The sequence below is a fragment of the Oncorhynchus nerka genome, linkage group LG13, assembly GCF_034236695.1.
Source record: "Oncorhynchus nerka isolate Pitt River linkage group LG13, Oner_Uvic_2.0, whole genome shotgun sequence".
NCBI lineage: Eukaryota > Metazoa > Chordata > Actinopteri > Salmoniformes > Salmonidae > Oncorhynchus > Oncorhynchus nerka.
This window is the reverse complement of record NC_088408.1, coordinates 98,949,281-98,969,122: the sequence shown is the minus strand read 5'-3', so window position 1 is coordinate 98,969,122 and position 19,842 is coordinate 98,949,281. Positions and strand designations below refer to the sequence as shown.

At 45.4% G+C, this 19,842-nt stretch overlaps 1 protein-coding gene across 1 annotated transcript in view; it reads right to left on the bottom strand.

The window, feature by feature from the left end:
- The window catches only part of LOC115115039 (chondroitin sulfate proteoglycan 4-like), a 113,752-nt gene that overhangs the window by 21,249 nt on the left and 72,661 nt on the right, over window positions 1-19,842 (bottom strand). Inside the window, exons 9-11 of the mRNA XM_065026908.1 lie at window positions 19,450-19,626; window positions 12,517-12,715; window positions 7,058-7,189 (exon numbers count right to left, since the gene is read on the bottom strand). Of these exons, the coding sequence (XP_064882980.1) occupies window positions 7,058-7,189; window positions 12,517-12,715; window positions 19,450-19,626 (508 nt within the window). The remainder of the gene's footprint in view (window positions 1-7,057; window positions 7,190-12,516; window positions 12,716-19,449; window positions 19,627-19,842) is intronic.

Here is a 19,842-nt window from a genome sequence, read left to right as displayed (position 1 = left end):
ACTACACCTGTTGTATTCAGCATTTCACTGTAAGGTCTACTACACCTGCTGTATTCAGCATTTCACTGTGAGGTCTACCTACACCTGTTGTATTCAGCATTTCACTGTGAGGTCTACTACACCTGTTGTAGTCAGCATTTCACTGTAAGGTCTACTAAACCTGTTGTATTCAGCATTTCACTGTAAGGTCTACTACACCTGTTGTATTCAGCTTTTCACTGTGAGGTCTACTACACCTGTTGTATTCAGCATTTCACTGTAAGGTCTACAACACCTGTTGTATTCAGCATTTCACTGTAAGGTCTACTAAACCTGTTGTATTCAGCATTTCACTGTAAGGTCTACTACACCTGTTGTATTCAGCTTTTCACTGTGAGGTCTACTACACCTGTTGTATTCAGCATTTCACTGTAAGGTCTACAACACCTGTTGTATTCAGCATTTCACTGTAAGGTCTACTAAACCTGTTGTATTCAGCATTTCACTGTAAGGTATACTACACCTGCTGTATTCAGCATTTCACTGTAAGGTATACTACACCTGCTGTATTCAGCATGTCACTGTAAGGTCTACTACACCTGTTGTATTCAGCATTTCACTGTAAGGTCTACTACACCTGTTGTATTCAGCATTTCACTGTAAGGTCTACTACACCTGTTGTATTCAGCATTTCACTGTAAGGTCTACTACACCTGTTGTATTCAGCATTTCACTGTGAGGTCTACTACACCTGTTGTATTCAGCATTTCACTGTAAGGTCTACTACACCTGCTGTATTCAGCATTTCACTGTAAGGTATACTACACCTGCTGTATTCAGCATGTCACTGTAAGGTCTACTACACCTGTTGTATTCAGCATTTCACTGTAAGGTCTACCTACACCTGTTGTATTCAGCATTTCACTGTAAGGTCTACTACACCTGTTGTATTCAGCATTTCACTGTAAGGTCTACTACACCTGTTGTATTCAGCATTTCACTGTAAGGTCTACTACACCTGTTGTATTCAGCATTTCACTGTAAGGTCTACTACACCTGTTGTATTCAGCATTTCACTGTGAGGTCTAATAAACCTGTTGTATTCAGCATTTCACTGTAAGGTCTACTACACCTGTTGTATTCAGCATTTCACTGTAAGGTCTACTACACCTGTTGTATTCAGCATTTCACTGTAAGGTCTACTACACCTGTTGTATTCAGCATTTCACTGTAAGGTCTACTACACCTGTTGTATTCAGCATTTCACTGTGAGGTCTACTACACCTGTTGTATTCAGCATTTCACTGTAAGGTCTACTACACCTGTTGTATTCAGCATTTCACTGTAAGGTCTACTACACCTGTTGTATTCAGCATTTCACTGTAAGGTCTACTACACCTGTTGTATTCAGCATTTCACTGTGAGGTCTACTACACCTGTTGTATTCAGCATTTCACTGTAAGGTCTACTACACCTGTTGTATTCAGCATTTCACTGTATTCAGGTCTACTACACCTGTTGTATTCAGCATTTCACTGTAAGGTCTACTACACCTGTTGTATTCAGCATTTCACTGTGAGGTCTACCTACACCTGTTGTATTCAGCATTTCACTGTGAGGTCTACTACACCTGTTGTATTCAGCATTTCACTGTAAGGTCTACTAAACCTGTTGTATTCAGCATTTCACTGTAAGGTCTACTACACCTGCTGTATTCAGCATTTCACTGTAAGGTATACTACACCTGCTGTATTCAGCATGTCACTGTAAGGTCTACTACACCTGTTGTATTCAGCATTTCACTGTAAGGTCTACCTACACCTGTTGTATTCAGCATTTCACTGTAAGTGACTACTACACCTGTTGTATTCAGCATTTCACTGTAAGGTCTACTACACCTGTTGTATTCAGCATTTCACTGTGAGGTCTACTACACCTGTTGTATTCAGCATTTCACTGTAAGGTCTACTACACCTGTTGTATTCAGCATTTCACTGTAAGGTCTACTACACCTGTTGTATTCAGCATTTCACTGTAAGGTCTACTAAACCTGTTGTATTCAGCATTTCACTGTAAGGTCTACTACACCTGCTGTATTCAGCATTTCACTGTAAGGTATACTACACCTGCTGTATTCAGCATGTCACTGTAAGGTCTACTACACCTGTTGTATTCAGCATTTCACTGTAAGGTCTACTACACCTGTTGTATTCAGCATTTCACTGTAAGGTCTACTACACCTGTTGTATTCAGCATTTCACTGTAAGGTCTACTACACCTGTTGTATTCAGCATTTCACTGTGAGGTCTACTACACCTGTTGTATTCAGCATTTCACTGTGAGGTCTACTACACCTATTGTTTTCAGCATTTCACTGTAAGGTCTACTACACCTGTTGTATTCAGCATTTCACTGTAAGGTCTACTACACCTGTTGTATTCAGCATTTCACTGTAAGGTCTACTACACCTGTTGTATTCAGCATTTCACTGTGAGGTCTACCTACACCTGTTGTATTCAGCATTTCACTGTGAGGTCTACTACACCTGTTGTATTCAGCATTTCACTGTAAGGTCTACTAAACCTGTTGTATTCAGCATTTCACTGTAAGGTCTACTACACCTGCTGTATTCAGCATTTCACTGTAAGGTATACTACACCTGCTGTATTCAGCATGTCACTGTAAGGTCTACTACACCTGTTGTATTCAGCATTTCACTGTAAGGTCTACCTACACCTGTTGTATTCAGCATTTCACTGTAAGTGACTACTACACCTGTTGTATTCAGCATTTCACTGTAAGGTCTACTACACCTGTTGTATTCAGCATTTCACTGTGAGGTCTACTACACCTGTTGTATTCAGCATTTCACTGTAAGGTCTACTACACCTGTTGTATTCAGCATTTCACTGTAAGGTCTACTACACCTGTTGTATTCAGCATTTCACTGTAAGGTCTACTACACCTGTTGTATTCAGCATTTCACTGTAAGGTCTACTACACCTGTTGTATTCAGCGCACGTATTCAACATTTGATAGGTTGCCTCGCTAGATGCCAAATTAAAAAGTCTGAACATGACCACACCGTTTGCCTTGTCAGACCGCTGATTCTCACGTAGGCTACAACTTTCTGCTATGTCCATTGTTTCCTGATTTGAAATACAGTGTAACGATTTTCCTCCTCTTCTGAGGAGGAGTAGGAAATATCAGACCAATGCCCAGCGTGGTAAGTGTCCATGTTGTTAATTATAACCGGACCAATGCTCAGCGTGGTAAGTGTCCATGTTGTTAATTATAACCGGACCAATGCTCAGCGTGGTAAGTGTCCATGTTGTTAATTATAACCGGACCAATGCTCAGCGTGGTAAGTGTCCATGTTGTTAATTATAACCGGACCAATGCCCAGCGTGGTAAGTGTCCATGTTGTTAATTATAACCGGACCAATGCTCAGCGTGGTAAGTGTCCATGTTGTTAATTATAACCGGACCAATGCTCAGCATGGTAAGTGTCCATGTTGTTAATTATAACCGGACCAATGCGCAGCGTGGTAAGTGTCCATGTTGTTAATTATAACCGGACCAATGCTCAGCGTGGTAAGTGTCCATGTTGTTAATTATAACCGGACCAATGCTCAGCGTGGTAAGTGTCCATGTTGTTAATTATAACCGGACCAATGCCCAGCGTGGTAAGTGTCCATGTTGTTAATTATAACCGGACCAATGCTCAGCGTGGTAAGTGTCCATGTTGTTAATTATAACCGGACCAATGCTCAGCGTGGTAAATGTCCATGTTGTTAATTATAACCGGACCAATGCTCAGCGTGGTAAGTGTCCATGTTGTTAATTATAACCGGACCAATGCTCAGCGTGGTAAGTGTCCATGTTGTTAATTATAACCGGACCAATGCCCAGCGTGGTAAGTGTCCATGTTGTTAATTATAACCGGACCAATGCGCAGCGTGGTAAGTGTCCATGTTGTTAATTATAACCGGACCAATGCTCAGCGTGGTAAGTGTCCATGTTGTTAATTATAACCGGACCAATGCTCAGCATGGTAAGTGTCCATGTTGTTAATTATAACCGGACCAATGCTCAGCGTGGTAAGTGTCCATGTTGTTTATTATAACCGGACCAATGCTCAGCGTGGTAAGTGTCCATGTTGTTAATTATAACCGGACCAATGCTCAGCGTGGTAAGTGTCCATGTTGTTAATTATAACCGGACCAATGCGCAGCGTGGTAAGTGTCCATGTTGTTAATTATAACCGGACCAATGCTCAGCGTGGTAAGTGTCCATGTTGTTTATTATAACCGGACCAATGCTCAGCGTGGTAAGTGTCCATGTTGTTTATTATAACCAGACCAATGCTCAGCGTGGTAAGTGTCCATGTTGTTTATTATAACCGGACCAATGCTCAGCGTGGTAAGTGTCCATGTTGTTTATTATAACCGGAACACTGAAACAAAAACAAAAGTAGAACAAAACGCAACAGTTCTGTCAGGTACTGAACACAAAACAGAAAACAATCACCCACAACTCAAAATGGGGAAACAGGCTGCCTAAGTACGGCTCTCAATCAGAGACAACGATAGACAGCTGCCTCTGATTGAGAACCATACCAGGCCAAACACACAGAAATAGAAAACCTAGAGCTACAACATAGAATACCCACCCACATCAAACCCTGACCAAACTAAACATAGAAACATACAAAGCAATCTACGGTCAGGTCAGGTCATGAGGACGTGACAAACAGACCAGACTATTATGGAAATGTCCCTTAATGTCTTAATGTTAAAGCCCGAATCCCTTTGCTGTGGTGTCTCTCTGACCACTTGCTCATCTCTGTGCGATGTAAATACACCTAGTTGTGGTATATATACAACCCAGTTAGACCTCTGCACTTCAGCACACAAAGAGAAAATAAAAAGGACAGACATTTATGGGGTTTGATTTTTGTAAATATTACAGTCACGTGTTACGTTCCCTAATAACCAACCAAAAAAATAATTGAACTTTTTTTTTTTTAAAGGGGGAAAATAACAAATGAGTCACTGACAAAACGAAACCAGGTGGAGTTTAAAATGGCTCCTGAAAGGCATCCATGGGGGCCTAATGACTGGGTGCTGACCAAGAAAATTCCAGTTCGGTCTTAAAAGATCCCCACCATGGACGCCAATTAGATTTGCTTTGACAAAATAAAAGAAAAGAAAACTCCCACCAACTTACGGCGCAAAAAAAAACAAACAAGGAGATACAAGGATTTGGTTAACAACTTGAAGCATTGGCTCTGTAGCTGTGCCAGTACAAGTGGAACTGACTAACGAGGATGATTCCAATCAGGGCGTGTCCACACCTAAATAGATTTATTTTTAAACAAGCAGAATAAAGGTGATAAGAATAAATAGGAAAGAGAATACTAGTTATTCTACTGAATACTCGTTAACTGCAATGCAACCACTAACATTCAGAGAGAGAGAGAGAGAGCAAGAAAGAGACACAGAGAGAGTAGGGAGACACAGAGAGAGACACAGAGAGAGAGAGAGAGAGAGAGAGACAGAGACAGAGACAGAGACATGAGAGAGAGAGAGAGAGACAGAGACAGAGACAGAGAGATGAGAGACAGAGAGACAGAGAGAGACAGAGAGAGAGAGACAGAGAGAGAGAGAGAGAGAGAGAGAGAGAGAGAGAGACAGAGAGAGAGATGAGAGACAGAGAGAGACAGAGAGAGAGAGAGACATAGAGAGAGAGAGAGAAAGAGACACAGAGAGAGAGAGATGAGAGAGAGACACACAGAGAGAGAGACAGAGACAGAGAGATGAGAGACAGAGAGAGAGACAGAGAGAGAGACAGAGAGAGAGAGAGAGAGAGAGAGAGAGAGAGAGAGAGAGAGAGACAGAGCGAGAGAGACACAGAGAGAGAGAGAGAGACAGAGAGAGAGAGAGAGAGAGAGAGAGATGAGAGAGAGAGAGAGAGAGAGAGAGAGAGAGAGATGAGAGAAAAGATGGAATTCAGTGACACAACTGTGCTTTAGCACTTGGCAGACTGGTACAGGTGCTACCTGCCATCTTTGTATGTGACTGTACATGGTGAGACTGGAAATGCAGCATGTCTATAGTAATACAATATGAAACTACTAAAAAATGTGGTATGTTGGTCAATGGTAAGTTTCCTCTCTGAAAACCTAGTAGAGTCACAGATCATAGAATTGATCAGAATGAGGAAGATCTATACATTCCCATTCTAAATAAGATCTGATTCATTTATTTAGTCCTTTCATATCGCTACTAGTGTATAGATAGAGGGTTGGAGTCCATTTGGGGATTGGACAAATTAGACATCTATCTGAAGGAGGGGTTACTGTAGGTTACCTGGGAACACCTTGAGGGCCCTGATGTTCTTCAGAGTAATGACCAGGGAACTGAGGGGAGGAGTTACCTGGGGAGGGGTTAGCTTGGAGGGGGAGGGGAGGAGTTACCTGGGGAGGGGTTAGCTTGGAGGGGAGGGAGGAGTTACCTGGGGAGGGGTTAGCTTGGAGGGGGGGGAGGAGATACCTAGGGAGGGGTTAGCTTGGAGGGGGAGGGGAGGAGTTACCTGGGGAGGGGTTAACTTGGAGGGGGAGGGGAGGAGTTACCTGGGGAGGGGTTAGCTTGGAGGGGGAGGGGAGGAGTTACCTGGGGAGGCGTTAGTTACCTGGGAACCCCTTGAGGGGCTGGTTGTTCTCCAGACGGAGGACCAGGCTGTAACCTGGGTTAGGGATTAGAGGTTAGGACTTAGAGGTTACCTGGGAACCCCTTGAGGGGCTGGTTGTTCTCCAGACTGAGGACCAGGGTGCTGGCTGTAACCTGGGTTAGTGATTAGAGGTTAGGATTTAGAGGTTACCTGGGAACACCTTGAGGGGCTGGTTGTTCTCCAGACGGAGGACCAGGGTGCTGGCTGTAACCTGGGTTAGGGATTAGAGGTTAGGACTTAGAGGTTACCTGGGAACCCCTTGAGGGGCTGGTTGTTCTCCAGAATGAGGACCAGGGTGCTGGCTGTAACCTGGGTTAGGGATTAGAGGTTAGGATTTAGAGGTTACCTGGGAACACCTTGAGGGGCTGGTTGTTCTCCAGACTGAGGACCAGGGTGCTGGCTGTGATGCTGAAGATCTGGCGGGGGGAAAAGTTCACTCCGTCGTTCACCTGGAAGTTGAACCCTCCCGACATGGCACCTTTAGATGGGAAACAACACAATCACTTCTGGTTACCATGGCACCTTTAGAGGGAAACAACACAATCACTTCTGGTTACCATGGCACCTTTAGAGGGCAACAACACAATCACTTCTGGTTACCATGGTACCTTTAGAGGGAAACAACACAATCACTTCTGGTTACCATGGCACCTTTAGAGGGAAACAACACAATCATTTCTGGTTACCATGGCACCTTTAGAGGGAAACAACACAATCCCTTCTGGTTACCATGGCACCTTTAGAGGGACATGGCACCTTTAGAGGGAAACAACACAATCACCTCTGGTTACCATGGCACCGTTAGAGGGGAACAACACAATCACTTCTGGTTACCATCGCACCATTAGAGGGGAACAACACAATCACCTCTGGTTACCTTCTGCCCCAAGACAATGTCTTTCAGGGGTTGTAGTTATCAAGTGTCTTAGAGTAGGAGTGTTGATCTAGGATCTGTTTTGCCTGTCAGTTCAAAATGAATAAAAATGATATGGCCCGGGGGGGGGGGGGGGATCTGATCCTAGATCAGAACTCCTACCCTGAAGCAGTATACGGGCCCTGATCAGCTTCCTCCAACTTCTGTCCTGTCCTGAGGGGTATACTACGTAGGAAGCTAGATCTACTCTGGGTTTTCTAACGCTAGCCAGCTTCAGTTAGCTTCACATTCCAGGTCAGGCTTCATCCGTACTACGACGGTGGATATTGCACGTCCGACCTGCTCCTAACTCTAGCAGGCTTGTAACTGCGTGCGCATGTCGAAACACCGAACCGAAACACCGAACCGAAACACCATGTCGAAACACCGAACCGGAACACCATGCTGAAACACCGAACCGAAACACCATGCTGAAACACCGAACCGAAACACCATGTCGAAACACCGAACCGGAACACCATGCTGAAACACCATGCTGAAACACCGAACCGAAACACCATGCTGAAACACCGAACCGAAACACCATGCTGAAACACCATGCTGAAACACCGAACCGAAACACCATGCTGAAACACCATGTCGAAACACCGAACCGAAACACCATGCTGAAACACCGAACCGAAACACCATGCTGAAACACCAAAACGAAACACCATGTCGAAACACCGAACCGGAACACCATGCTGAAACACCATGCTGAAACACCGAACCGAAACACCATGCTGAAACACCATGTTGAAACACCGAACCGAAACACCATGTTGAAACACCATGCTGAAACACCAAAACCGAAACACCATGTTGAAACACCAAACCGAAACACCATGCTGAAACACCATGCTGAAACACCATGCCGAAACACCGAACCGAAACACCATGCTGAAACACCGAACCGAAACACCATGCTGAAACACCATGCTGAAACACCGAACCGAAACACCATGTTGAAACACCGAACCGAAACACCATGCTGAAACACCGAACCGGAACACCATGCTGAAACACTGAACCGGAACACCATGCTGAAACACCGAACCGGAACACCATGCTGAAACACCGAACCGAAACACCATGCTGAAACACCGAACCGAAACACCATGCTGAAACACCATGCTGAAACACCATGCTGAAACACCATCCTGAAACACCATGCTGAAACACCATCCTGGAACACCATGTCGAAACACCATGCTGAAACACCATGCTGGAACACCGAACCGAAACACCATGTCGAAACACCATGCTGAAACACCGAACCGAAACACCATGTCGAAACACCGATCCATGGGCGAGTCAATGCCACATTTTCATTTGTACCATGAATGAAGTTATCTTGCCAATTCATCAGTCTGTGGTGTGAAATAGACATGTAGATGTCTTTAGTCTATTACGTTGGTTTGCTTATCAATGAACGAGCACCTTTTTTCCCACAATCCTTTGATAAAATAATTGTTAAGTCGTACAAAAGTATTCCTGTGCGTGAAGTTTCAAATGCATTTGTTATTACTAAATGTGTAATGTGATAGGTATTTTACTCTTTTCTAACGCATTTCATAAATACAATATTTAATCCGTTGTTTTCCTAAAATGGATGATGATGCAATCTTTGTGAGAGGAAGGGAATCTGATTGAATTGGTCCTCAACTTGCGGCTCAGACACTTCATTTAGGATAAATGCAGTTTACCCTAAGTTATCCTATCCCGGAGCAGGTTCGCTCTGAACGATTCGTTGCCATAGAAATGTACCTGGTTAAAAAGGTTTGAGCCACATTCGTGGTACCGGTTATCCCGAGTTGAACTCAGAGTTGACCAAAGTTAACTCGCTAACTCCTCAAACCACATACGTAGTATAGTGCTCTGGGAAAATCGATATGAGAAACGGGGTTTAATTCAACTCCATCTGTCACTCCGTCAAACACCAGCAGGGGGCGCGAGCTTAATTCAACTGCACCTGTAACTCCATCTCAAATCAAATCAAATCAAATTTTTTATTTGTCACATACACATGGTTAGCAGATGTTAATGCGAGTGTAGCGAAATGCTTGTGCTTCTAGTTCCGACAATGCAGTGATAACCAACAAGTAATCTAACTAACAATTCTAAAACTACTGTCTTATACACAGTGTAAGGGGATAAAGAATATGTACATAAGGATATATGAGTGAGTGATGGTACAGAGCAGCATACAGTAGATGGTATCGAGTACAGTATATACATATGAGATGAGTATGTAGACAAAGTAAACAAAGTGGCATAGTTAAAGTGGCTAGTGATACATGTATTACATAAGGATGCAGTCGATGATGTAGAGTACAGTATATACGTATGCATATGAGATGAATAATGTAGGGTAAGTAACATTATATAAGGTAGCATTGTTTAAAGTGGCTAGTGATATATTTACATCATTTCCCATCAATTCCCATTATTAAAGTGGCTGGAGTTGGGTCAGTGTCAATGACAGTGTGTTGGCAGCAGCCACTCAATGGTGGCTGTTTAACAGTCTGATAGCCTTGAGATAGAAGCTGTTTTTCAGTCTCTCAGTCCCAGCTTTGATGCACCTGTACTGACCTCGCCTTCTGGATGATAGCGGGGTGAACAGGCAGTGGTTCGGGTGGTTGATGTCCTTGATGATCTTTATGGCCTTCCTGTAACATCGGGTGGTGTAGGTGTCCTGGAGGGCAGGTAGTTTGCCCCGGTGATGCGTTGTGCAGACCTCACTACCCTCTGGAGAGCCTTACGGTTGAGGGCGGAGCAGTTGCCGTACCAGGCGGTGATACAGCCCGCCAGGATGCTCTCGATTGTGCATCTGTAGAAGTTCGTGAGTGCTTTTGGTGACAAGCCGAATTTCTTCAGCCTCCTGAGGTTGAAGAGGCGCTGCTGCGCCTTCTTCACGACGCTGTCAGTGTGAGTGGACCAATTCAGTTTGTCTGTGATGTGTATGCCGAGGAACTTAAAACTTGCTACCCTCTCCACTACTGTTCCATCGATGTGGATAGGGGTGTTCCCTCTGCTGTTTCCTGAAGTCCACAATCATCTCCTTAGTTTTGTTGACGTTGAGTGTGAGGTTATTTTCCTGACACCACACTCCGAGGGCCCTCACCTCCTCCCTGTAGGCCGTCTCGTCGTTGTTGGTAATCAAGCCTACCACTGTTGTGTCGTCCGCAAACTTGATGATTGAGTTGGAGCGTGCGTGGCCACGCAGTCGTGGGTGAACAGGGAGTACAGGAGAGGGCTCAGAAGGCACCCTTGTGGGGCCCCGTGTTGAGGATCAGCGGGGAGGAGATGTTGTTGCCTACCCTCACCACCTGGGGGCGGCCCGTCAGGAAGTCCAGTACCCAGTTGCACAGGGCGGGGGCCGAGACCCAGGGTCTCGAGCTTGATGACGAGCTTGGAGGGTACTATGGTGTTGAATGCCGAGCTGTAGTCGATGAACAGCATTCTCCCATAGGTATTCCTCTTGTCCAGGTGGGTTAGGGCAGTGTGCAGTGTGGTTGAGATTGCATCGTCTGTGGACCTATTTGGGCGGTAAGCAAATTGGAGTGGGTCTAGGGTGTCAGGTAGGGTGGAGGTGATATGGTCCTTGACTAGTCTCTCAAAGCACTTCATGATGACGGAAGTGAGTGCTACGGGCGGTAGTCGTTTAGCTCAGTTACCTTAGCTTTCTTGGGAACAGGAACAATGGTGGCCCTCTTGAAGCATGTGGGAACAGCAGACTGGTATAGGGATTGATTGAATATGTCCGTAAACACACCGGCCAGCTGGTCTGCGCATGCTCTGAGGGCGCGGCTGGGGATGCCGTCTGGGCCTGCAGCCTTGCGAGGGTTAACACGTTTAAATGTCTTACTCACCTCGGCTGCAGTGAAGGAGAGACCGCATGTTTTCGTTGCAGGCCGTGTCAGTGGCACTGTATTGTCCTCAAAGCGGGCAAAAAAGTTATTTAGTCTGCCTGGGAGCAAGACATCCTGGTCCGTGACTGGGCTGGGTTTCTTCTTGTAATCCGTGATTGACTGTAGACCCTGCCACATGCCTCTTGTGTCTGAGCCATCTAACACCAGCAGGGGGCGCGAGCGTAATTCAACTGCACCTGTAACTCCATCTAACACCAGCAGGGGGAGCGAGCGTAATTCAACTGCACCTGTAACTCCATCTAACACCAGCAGGGGGAGCGAGCGTAATTCAACTGCACCTGTAACTCCATCTAACACCAGCAGGGGGAGCGAGCGTAAATTCAACTGCACCTGTAACTCCATCTAACACCAGCAGGGGGAGCGAGCGTAAATTCAACTGCACCTGTAACTCCATCTAACACCAGCAGGGGGAGCGAGCGTAATTCAACTGCACCTGTAACTCCATCTAACACCAGCAGGGGGAGCAAGCGTAATTCAACTGCACCTGTAACTCCATCTAACACCAGCAGGGGGAGCGAGTGTAATTCAACTGCACCTGTAACTCCATCTAACACCAGCAGGGGGAGCGAGCGTAATTCAACTGCACCTGTAACTCCATCTAACACCAGCAGGGGGAGCGAGCGTAATTCAACTGCACCTGTAACTCCATCTAACACCAGCAGGGGGAGCGAGTGTAATTCAACTGCACCTGTAACTCCATCTAACACCAGCAGGGGGAGCGAGTGTAATTCAACTGCACCTGTAACTCCATCTAACACCAGCAGGGGGAGCGAGTGTAATTCAACTGCACCTGTAACTCCATCTAACACCAGCAGGGGGAGCGAGCGTAACACAAACGGAATGCAGATAGGCCTAGCCATGCAATTATATTATATTAACATAGGTGGATCTACCCTGGCTATTGAATTATATTCAACCTAGTAAATTCTATATTCGTAGTATATAGTGCTCAGATCTTACCACTGTGGACAAAAACCAGCTGTCCCAGATGGATGTGTTGCAGGGTACAGTTCAGGAGCGGCCTGGTGGGGGCGCTCTTCAGCGCCAGGTGGCCATTGTTGGGCGGAGTCACAATCACCTGTAGCTCCTCAGGGGGCGTGTCCTCATCCTGGGCGTCCAAATTCTCAGGGCGGATCTCTGTCACCGACCTCTCCCACACCTGAGGGGGGGGACCAATTATATCAATCCCACACTTAAGGAGGCAACCAATCACATTTCAAAGACCTTTAAAAATATATATATTTTCTATTGTACGATTCCAATAATCATCACAATGCCACATTGTTTAAAAGCGTTTTTCTGTCACATTGGGCTTTTCTGTATCTCTGACCAAAACCAAACTGTTATTGGAAGTAAGTGAAGCCTGCTTAGTGCGCCTACGTGGTCTTTCAAACAGAACTAATGGCAGTAATAATCATTGCAGTGAACTCTGACCTGTGGCTTGTCTTTTCATGTCCTGACTAAGCTTGTCTTTAACACATGCTCGCGTGCACACACACTTTTCAATTATCACTTGACTTGAAATGAACAGGCTTTGACACCAAACATCTAGTCACCACAGGAGAGGTCAACATCTAGTCACCACAGGAGAGGTCAACATCTAGTCACCACAGGAGAGGTCAACATCTAGTCGCCACAAGAGAGGTTAACCTCTAGTCACCACAGGAGAGGTCAACATCTAGTCACCACAGGAGAGGTCAACATCTAGTCACCACAGGAGAGGTCAACATCTAGTCACCACAAGAGAGGTCAACATCTAGTCGCCACAAGAGAGGTCAACATCTAGTCGCCACAAGAGAGTTTAACCTCTAGTCACCACAGGAGAGGTCAACATCTAGTCGCCACAGGAGAGGTCAACATCTAGTCACCACAGGTGAGGTCAACATCTAGTCGCCACAGGAGAGGTCAACATCTAGTCACCACAGGAGAGGTCAACATCTAGTCACCACAAGAGAGTTCAACATCTAGTCACCACAGGAGAGGTCAACATCTAGTCACCACAAGTGTGTGTGTGTGTGTTTACACAGTAAGTGCACTTCCAATGTGAGGCTTCAGAGAGGAAGTCACAGAGGGAGAAGACAGCAAACAGACAACCAGATCTTTTTAAAGCGAACACATGCGGAATACTGCCTAGTCCTGTTTTAAAAAACAGCCTCGTGGAAAGCTACGGCTGAGGACAGGAACAGGTACATAAACAGCCTCGTGGAAAGCTACGGCTGAGGACAGGAACAGGTTCATAAACAGCCTTGTTGAAAGCTACGGCTGAGGACAGGAACAGGTACATAAACAGCCTTGTTGAAAGCTACGGCTGAGGACAGGAACAGGTAAACAGCCTCGTGGCTAAGGACAGGAACTACGCCTTGCTGAGGACAGGAACAGGTTCATAAACAGCCTTGTTGAAAGCTACGGCTGAGGACAGGAACAGGTACATAAACAGCCTGGTTGAAAGCTACGGCTGAGGACAGGAACAGGTACATAAACAGCCTTGTTGAAAGCTACGGCCGAGGACAGGAACAGGTACATAAACAGCCTCGTGGAAAGCTACGGTTCAGGACAGGAACAGGAATAAACAGCCTTGTTGACATAAAGGAACAGCCTTGTTGAAAGCTACGGCTGAGGACAGGAACAGGTACATAAACAGCCTCGTTGAAAGCTACGGCTGAGGACAGGAACAGGTACATAAACAGCCTCGTTGAAAGCTACGGCTGAGGACAGGAACAGGTACATAAACAGCCTTGTTGAAAGCTACGGCTGAGGACAGGAACAGGTACATAAACAGCCTCGTGGAAAGCTACGGTTCAGGACAGGAACAGGTACATAAACAGCCTTGTTGAAAGCTACGGCTGAGGACAGGAACAGGTACATAAACAGCCTTGTTGAAAGCTACGGCTGAGGACAGGAACAGGTACATAAACAGCCTCGTTGAAAGCTGAAAGCCTTGTTGACTACGGCTGAGGACAGGAACAGGTACATAAACAGCCTCGTGGAAAGCAGCCTCATAAACAGCCTTGTTGAAAGCTACGGCTGAGGACAGGAACAGGTACATAAAACAGCCTCGTGGAAGCTAAGGCTGAGGACAGGAACAGGTACATAAACAGCCTCGTGGAAAGCTACGGCTGGGGACAGGAACAGGTACATAAACAGCCTCGTGGAAAGCTACGGCTGAGGACAGGAACAGGTACCTTTTTAAAAGAAAAATTAATTATTTTTTTTACCTTTATTTAAACAGGCAAGTCAGTTAAGAACACATTCTTATTTTCAATGACGGCCTGGGAACAGTGGGTTAACTGCCTGTTCAGGGGCAGAATGACAGATTTGTACCTTGTCGGCTCGGGGGTTTGAACTCGAAACCTTCCGGTTACTAGTCCAATGCTCTAACCACTAGGCTACCCTACCCTGACATAAACAGCCTCGTGGAAAGCTACGGCTGAGGACAGGGATAGGTACATAAACAGCCCCGTGGAAAGGAACGAATTGCAAAAATCATTGAAGTTGGAGACTTTTATCTTTATCAACTTTAAACATCTGCTATCTGAGCAGCTAACCGATCGCTGCAGCTGTACATCGTCCATCGGTAAATAGCCCACCCAATTTATCTACCTCCTCCCCATACTGTTTATATTTATTTACTTTTCTGCTCTTTTGCACACCAGTATCTCTACCTGCACATGACCATCTGATAATTTATCACTCCAGTGTTAATCTGCTAAATTGTCATTATTCGCCAACCTCCCCATGCCTTTTGCACACAATGTATATAGACTTTTTTCTGTGTTATTGACTTGTTTATTGTTTACTCCATGTGTAACTCTGTGTTGTTGTCTGTTCACACTGCTATGCTTTATCTTGGCCAGGTCGCAGTTGTAAATGAGATCTTGCTCTCAACTAACCTACCTGGTTAAATAAAGGTGAAAAAAAAAAAAAAAAAAAAAAATGGAAATACACATAAATCAAATTGATGAAGTGAAATTAAAAAATAATAATACATTAAAAAGATTGAAAAGTGGTGCGTTCTGGACTTTACGGAAGAGTGGCCAGAAATAAGCCATTGCTCAAAGAAAGAAAGAAATAAGCAAACACATTTGGTGTTTGCTAAAAGGCATTTGGGAGACTCTCCAAACATATGGAAGGAGCTGGGACGGATGTTCACCTTCCAGCAGGACAATGACCCTAAGCATACTGCTAAAGCAACACTCGAGTGGTTCAAGGGGAAACATTTAAATGTCTTGGAATGGCCAAGTCAAAGCCCAGACCTCAATTCAATTGAGAATCTGTGGTATGACTTAACGACTGCGGAACCCATCCAACTTGAAGGAGCTGGAGCAGTTTTGCCCTGAAGAATGGGCAAAAATCCCAGTGGCTAGATGTGCCAAGCTTATTTTTTTATTTCACCTTTATTTAACCAGCTAGGCTAGTTGAGAACAAGTTCTCATTTACAACTGCGACCTGGCCAAGATAAAGCGTAGCAATTCGACACATACAACAGCACAGAGTTACACATGGAATTAACAAAACATACAGTCAATAATACAGTAGAACAAAACAAAACAAAAGGTTTTATATACAGTGAGTGCAAATGAGGAAAGTTAAGGAAATAAGTAGGCCATGGTGGCGAAGTAATTACAATATAGCAATTAAACACTGGAATGGTAAATCGGCAGAAGATGAATGTGCAGGTTGAGATACTGGGGTGCAAAGGAGCAAAATAACTAAATAAACACCAGTATGGGGAGGAGGTAGGTAGATAGCCCATCTGTAAACAGCCCATCTATGTACAGGTGCAGTGATCTGTGATCTGACAGCTGGTGCTTAAAGCTAGTGAGGGAGATGTAATAAAGCATCTCTTGAAAAAGCCAAAACTTGACCCAGAAAATATTTTTAAAACTATCGGCCTATATCCAATCTTTCATTCCTCTCAATTTTTTTTTGAAAAAGGCTGTTGCGCAGTAACTCACTGCCTTCCTGACGACAAATAATGTATACGAAATGCTTCAGTCTGGTTTTAGCACTGAGACTGCACTTGTGAAGGTGGTAAATGACCTTTTAATGGTGTCAGACCGAGGCTCTGCATCTGTCCTCGTGCTCCTAGACCTTAGTGCTGCTTTTGATACCATCGATCACCACATTCTTTTGGAGAGATTGGAAACCCAAATTGGTCTACACAGACAAGTTCTGGCCTGGTTTAGATCTTATCTGTCGGAAAGATATCCGTTTGTCTCTGTAAATGGTTTGTCCTCTGATAAATCAACTGTAAATTTCGGTGTTCCTCAAGGTTCCGTTTAAGGACCACTATTGTTTTCATGATATATTTTACCTCTTGGGGATGTCATTCGAAAACATAATGTTAACTTTCACTGCTATGCGGATGACACACAGCTGAACATTTCAATGAAACATGGTGAAGCCCCAAAATTGCCCTCGCTAGAAGCCTGTCTTTCAGACATAAGGAAGTGGATGGCTGCAAACTTTCTACTTTTAAACTCGGACAAAACAGAGATGCTTGTTCTAGGTCCCAAGACACAAAGAGATCTTCTGTTGAATCTGACAATTAATCTTGATGGTTGTACAGTCGTCTCAAATAAAACTGTGAAGGACCTCGGCGTTACTCTGGACCCTGATCTCTCTTTTGACGAACATATCAAGACTATTTCAAATAGAGCTTTTTTCCATCTACGTAACATTGCAAAAATCAGAAACTTTCTTTCCAAAAATGATGCAGAAAAATTAATCCATGCTTTTGTTACTTCTAGGTTAGACTACTGCAATGCTCTCCTTTCCGGCTACCCGGATAAAGTACTAAATAAACTTCAGTTAGTGCTAAATACAGCTGCTAGAATCCTGACTAGAACCAAAACAATTTGATCATATTACTCCAGTGCTAGCCTCCCTACACTGGCTTCCTGTTAAGGCAAGGGCTGATTTCAAGGTTTTACTGCTAACCTACAAAGCATTACATGGGCTTGCTCCTACCTATCTTTCCGATTTGGTCCTGCCGTACACTACATACCTACACGTACGCTACGGTCACATGACGCAGGCCTCCTAATTGTCCCTAGAATTTCTAAGCAAACAGCTGGAGGCAGGGCTTTCTCCTATAGAGCTCAGTTTTTATGGAATGGTCTGCCTACCCATGTGAGAGACGCAGACTCGGTCTCAACCTTTAAGTCTTTACTGAAGACTCATCTCTTCAGTGGGTCATATGATTGAGTGTAGTCTGGCCCAGGAGTGTGAAGGTGAATGGAAAGGCTCTGGAGCAACGAACCGCCCTTGCTGTCTCTGCCTGGCCGGTTCCCCTCTCTCCACTGGGATTCTCTGCCTCTAACACTTTTACAGGGGCTGAGTCACTGGCTTACTGGTGCTCTTTCGTGCCGTCAGTAGGAGGGGTGCGTCACTTGAGTGGGTTGAGTCACTGATGTGATCTTCCTGTCTGGGTTGGCGCCCCCCTTGGGTTGTGCCGTGGCGGAGATCTTTGTGGGCTATACTCGGCCTTGTCTCAGGATGGTAAGTTGGTGGTTGAAGATATCCCTCTAGTGGTGTGGGGACTGTGCTTTGGCAAAGTGGGTGGGGTTATATCCTTCCTGTTTGGCCCTGTCCGGGGGTATCATCGGATGGGGCCACAGTGTCTCCTGACCCCTCCTGTCTCAGCCTCCATTATTTATGCTGCAGTAGTTTATGTGTCGGGGGGCTAGGGTCAGTTTGTTATATCTGGAGTACTTCTCCTGTCTTATTCGGTGTCCTGTGTGAATTTAAGTATGTTCTCTCTAATTCTCTCTTTCTCTCTTTCTTTTTCTCTCTCGGAGGACCTGAGCCCTAGGACCATGCCTCAGGACTACCTGGCACGATGACTCCTTGCTGTCCCCAGTCCACTTGGCCGTGCTGCTGCTCCAGTTTCAACTGTTCTGCCTGCGGCTATGGAACCCTGACCTGTTCACCGGAAGTGCTACCTGTCCCAGACCTGCTGTTTTCAACTCTCTAGAGACAGCAGGAGCGGTAGAGATACTCTTAATGATCGGATATGAAAAGCCAACTGACATTTACTCCTGAGGTGCTGACCTGTTGCACCCTCAACAACTACTGTGATTATTGTTATTTGACCCTGCTGGTCATTTATGAACATTTGAACATCTTGGCCATGTTCTGTTATAATCTCCACCTGGCATAGCCAGAAGAGGACTGGCCACCCCTCATAGCCTGATTCCTCTCTAGGTTTCTTCCTAGGTTTTGGCCTTTCTAGGGAGTTTTTCCTAGCCACGTGCTTCTACACCTGCATTGCTTGCTGTTTGGGGTTTTAGGCTGGGTTTCTGTACAGCACTTTGAGATATCAGCAGATGTAAGAAGGGCTATTTAAATACATTTGATTTTAATTTGATTTGATCCTATGTGACAGGTCTACTGTCACCAGTCCTATATGACAAGACCTGTACTGTCACCAGTCCTATATGACAAGACCTGTACTGTCACCAGTCCTATATGACAGGTCCTGGGTTGCCAGGTGTGCGTAATGAGGGTTGCCAGGTGTGCGTAATGATGAGTTCTCACCCTGAGAACCATGTCAGCAGTGATGATTGGAGGACTCACCCTGAGAACCATGTTGGCAGTGATGATTGGAGGACTCACCCTGAGAACCATGTCGGCAGTGATGATTGGAGGACTCACCCTGAGAACCATGTCGGCAGTGATGATTGGAGGACTCACCCTGAGAACCATGTCAGGCAGTGATGATTGGAGGACTCACCCTGAGAACCATGTCGGCAGTGATGATTGGAGGACTCACCCTGAGAACCATGTCGGCAGTGATGATTGGAGGACTCACCCTGAGAACCCTGTTGGTCAGTGATGACTAGAGGACTCACCCTGAGGATCCTGTTGGTCAGTGATGACTAGAGGACTCACCCTGAGGACCCTGTTGGCGGTGATGAATGGATGCTGGTCGTTGACGGCTGTGACCTGGATGTACACGGTACAGGGAGAGCTCTGTTTCCTCAGGCCTGTGTCGTTGGCCACCACAGTGAAGTTGTCTTCTAACGTCTCACTGCTGTCATGTATGTAGTAGATTACCCCCTGCTCCACCTAGAGGGCGAGAAAGTTAAGAGACTAAAAATAAACAATTACATTGTCAGGAACCAATACACGCAGTCAGTCAGGAAAGCTAAGGCCAGCTTCTTCAGGCAGAAGTTTGCATCCTGTAGCTCCAACTCCAAAAAGTTCTGGGACACTGTGAAGTCCATGGAAAACAAGAGCACCTCCTCCCAGCTGCCCACTGCACTGAGGCTAGGTAACACGGTC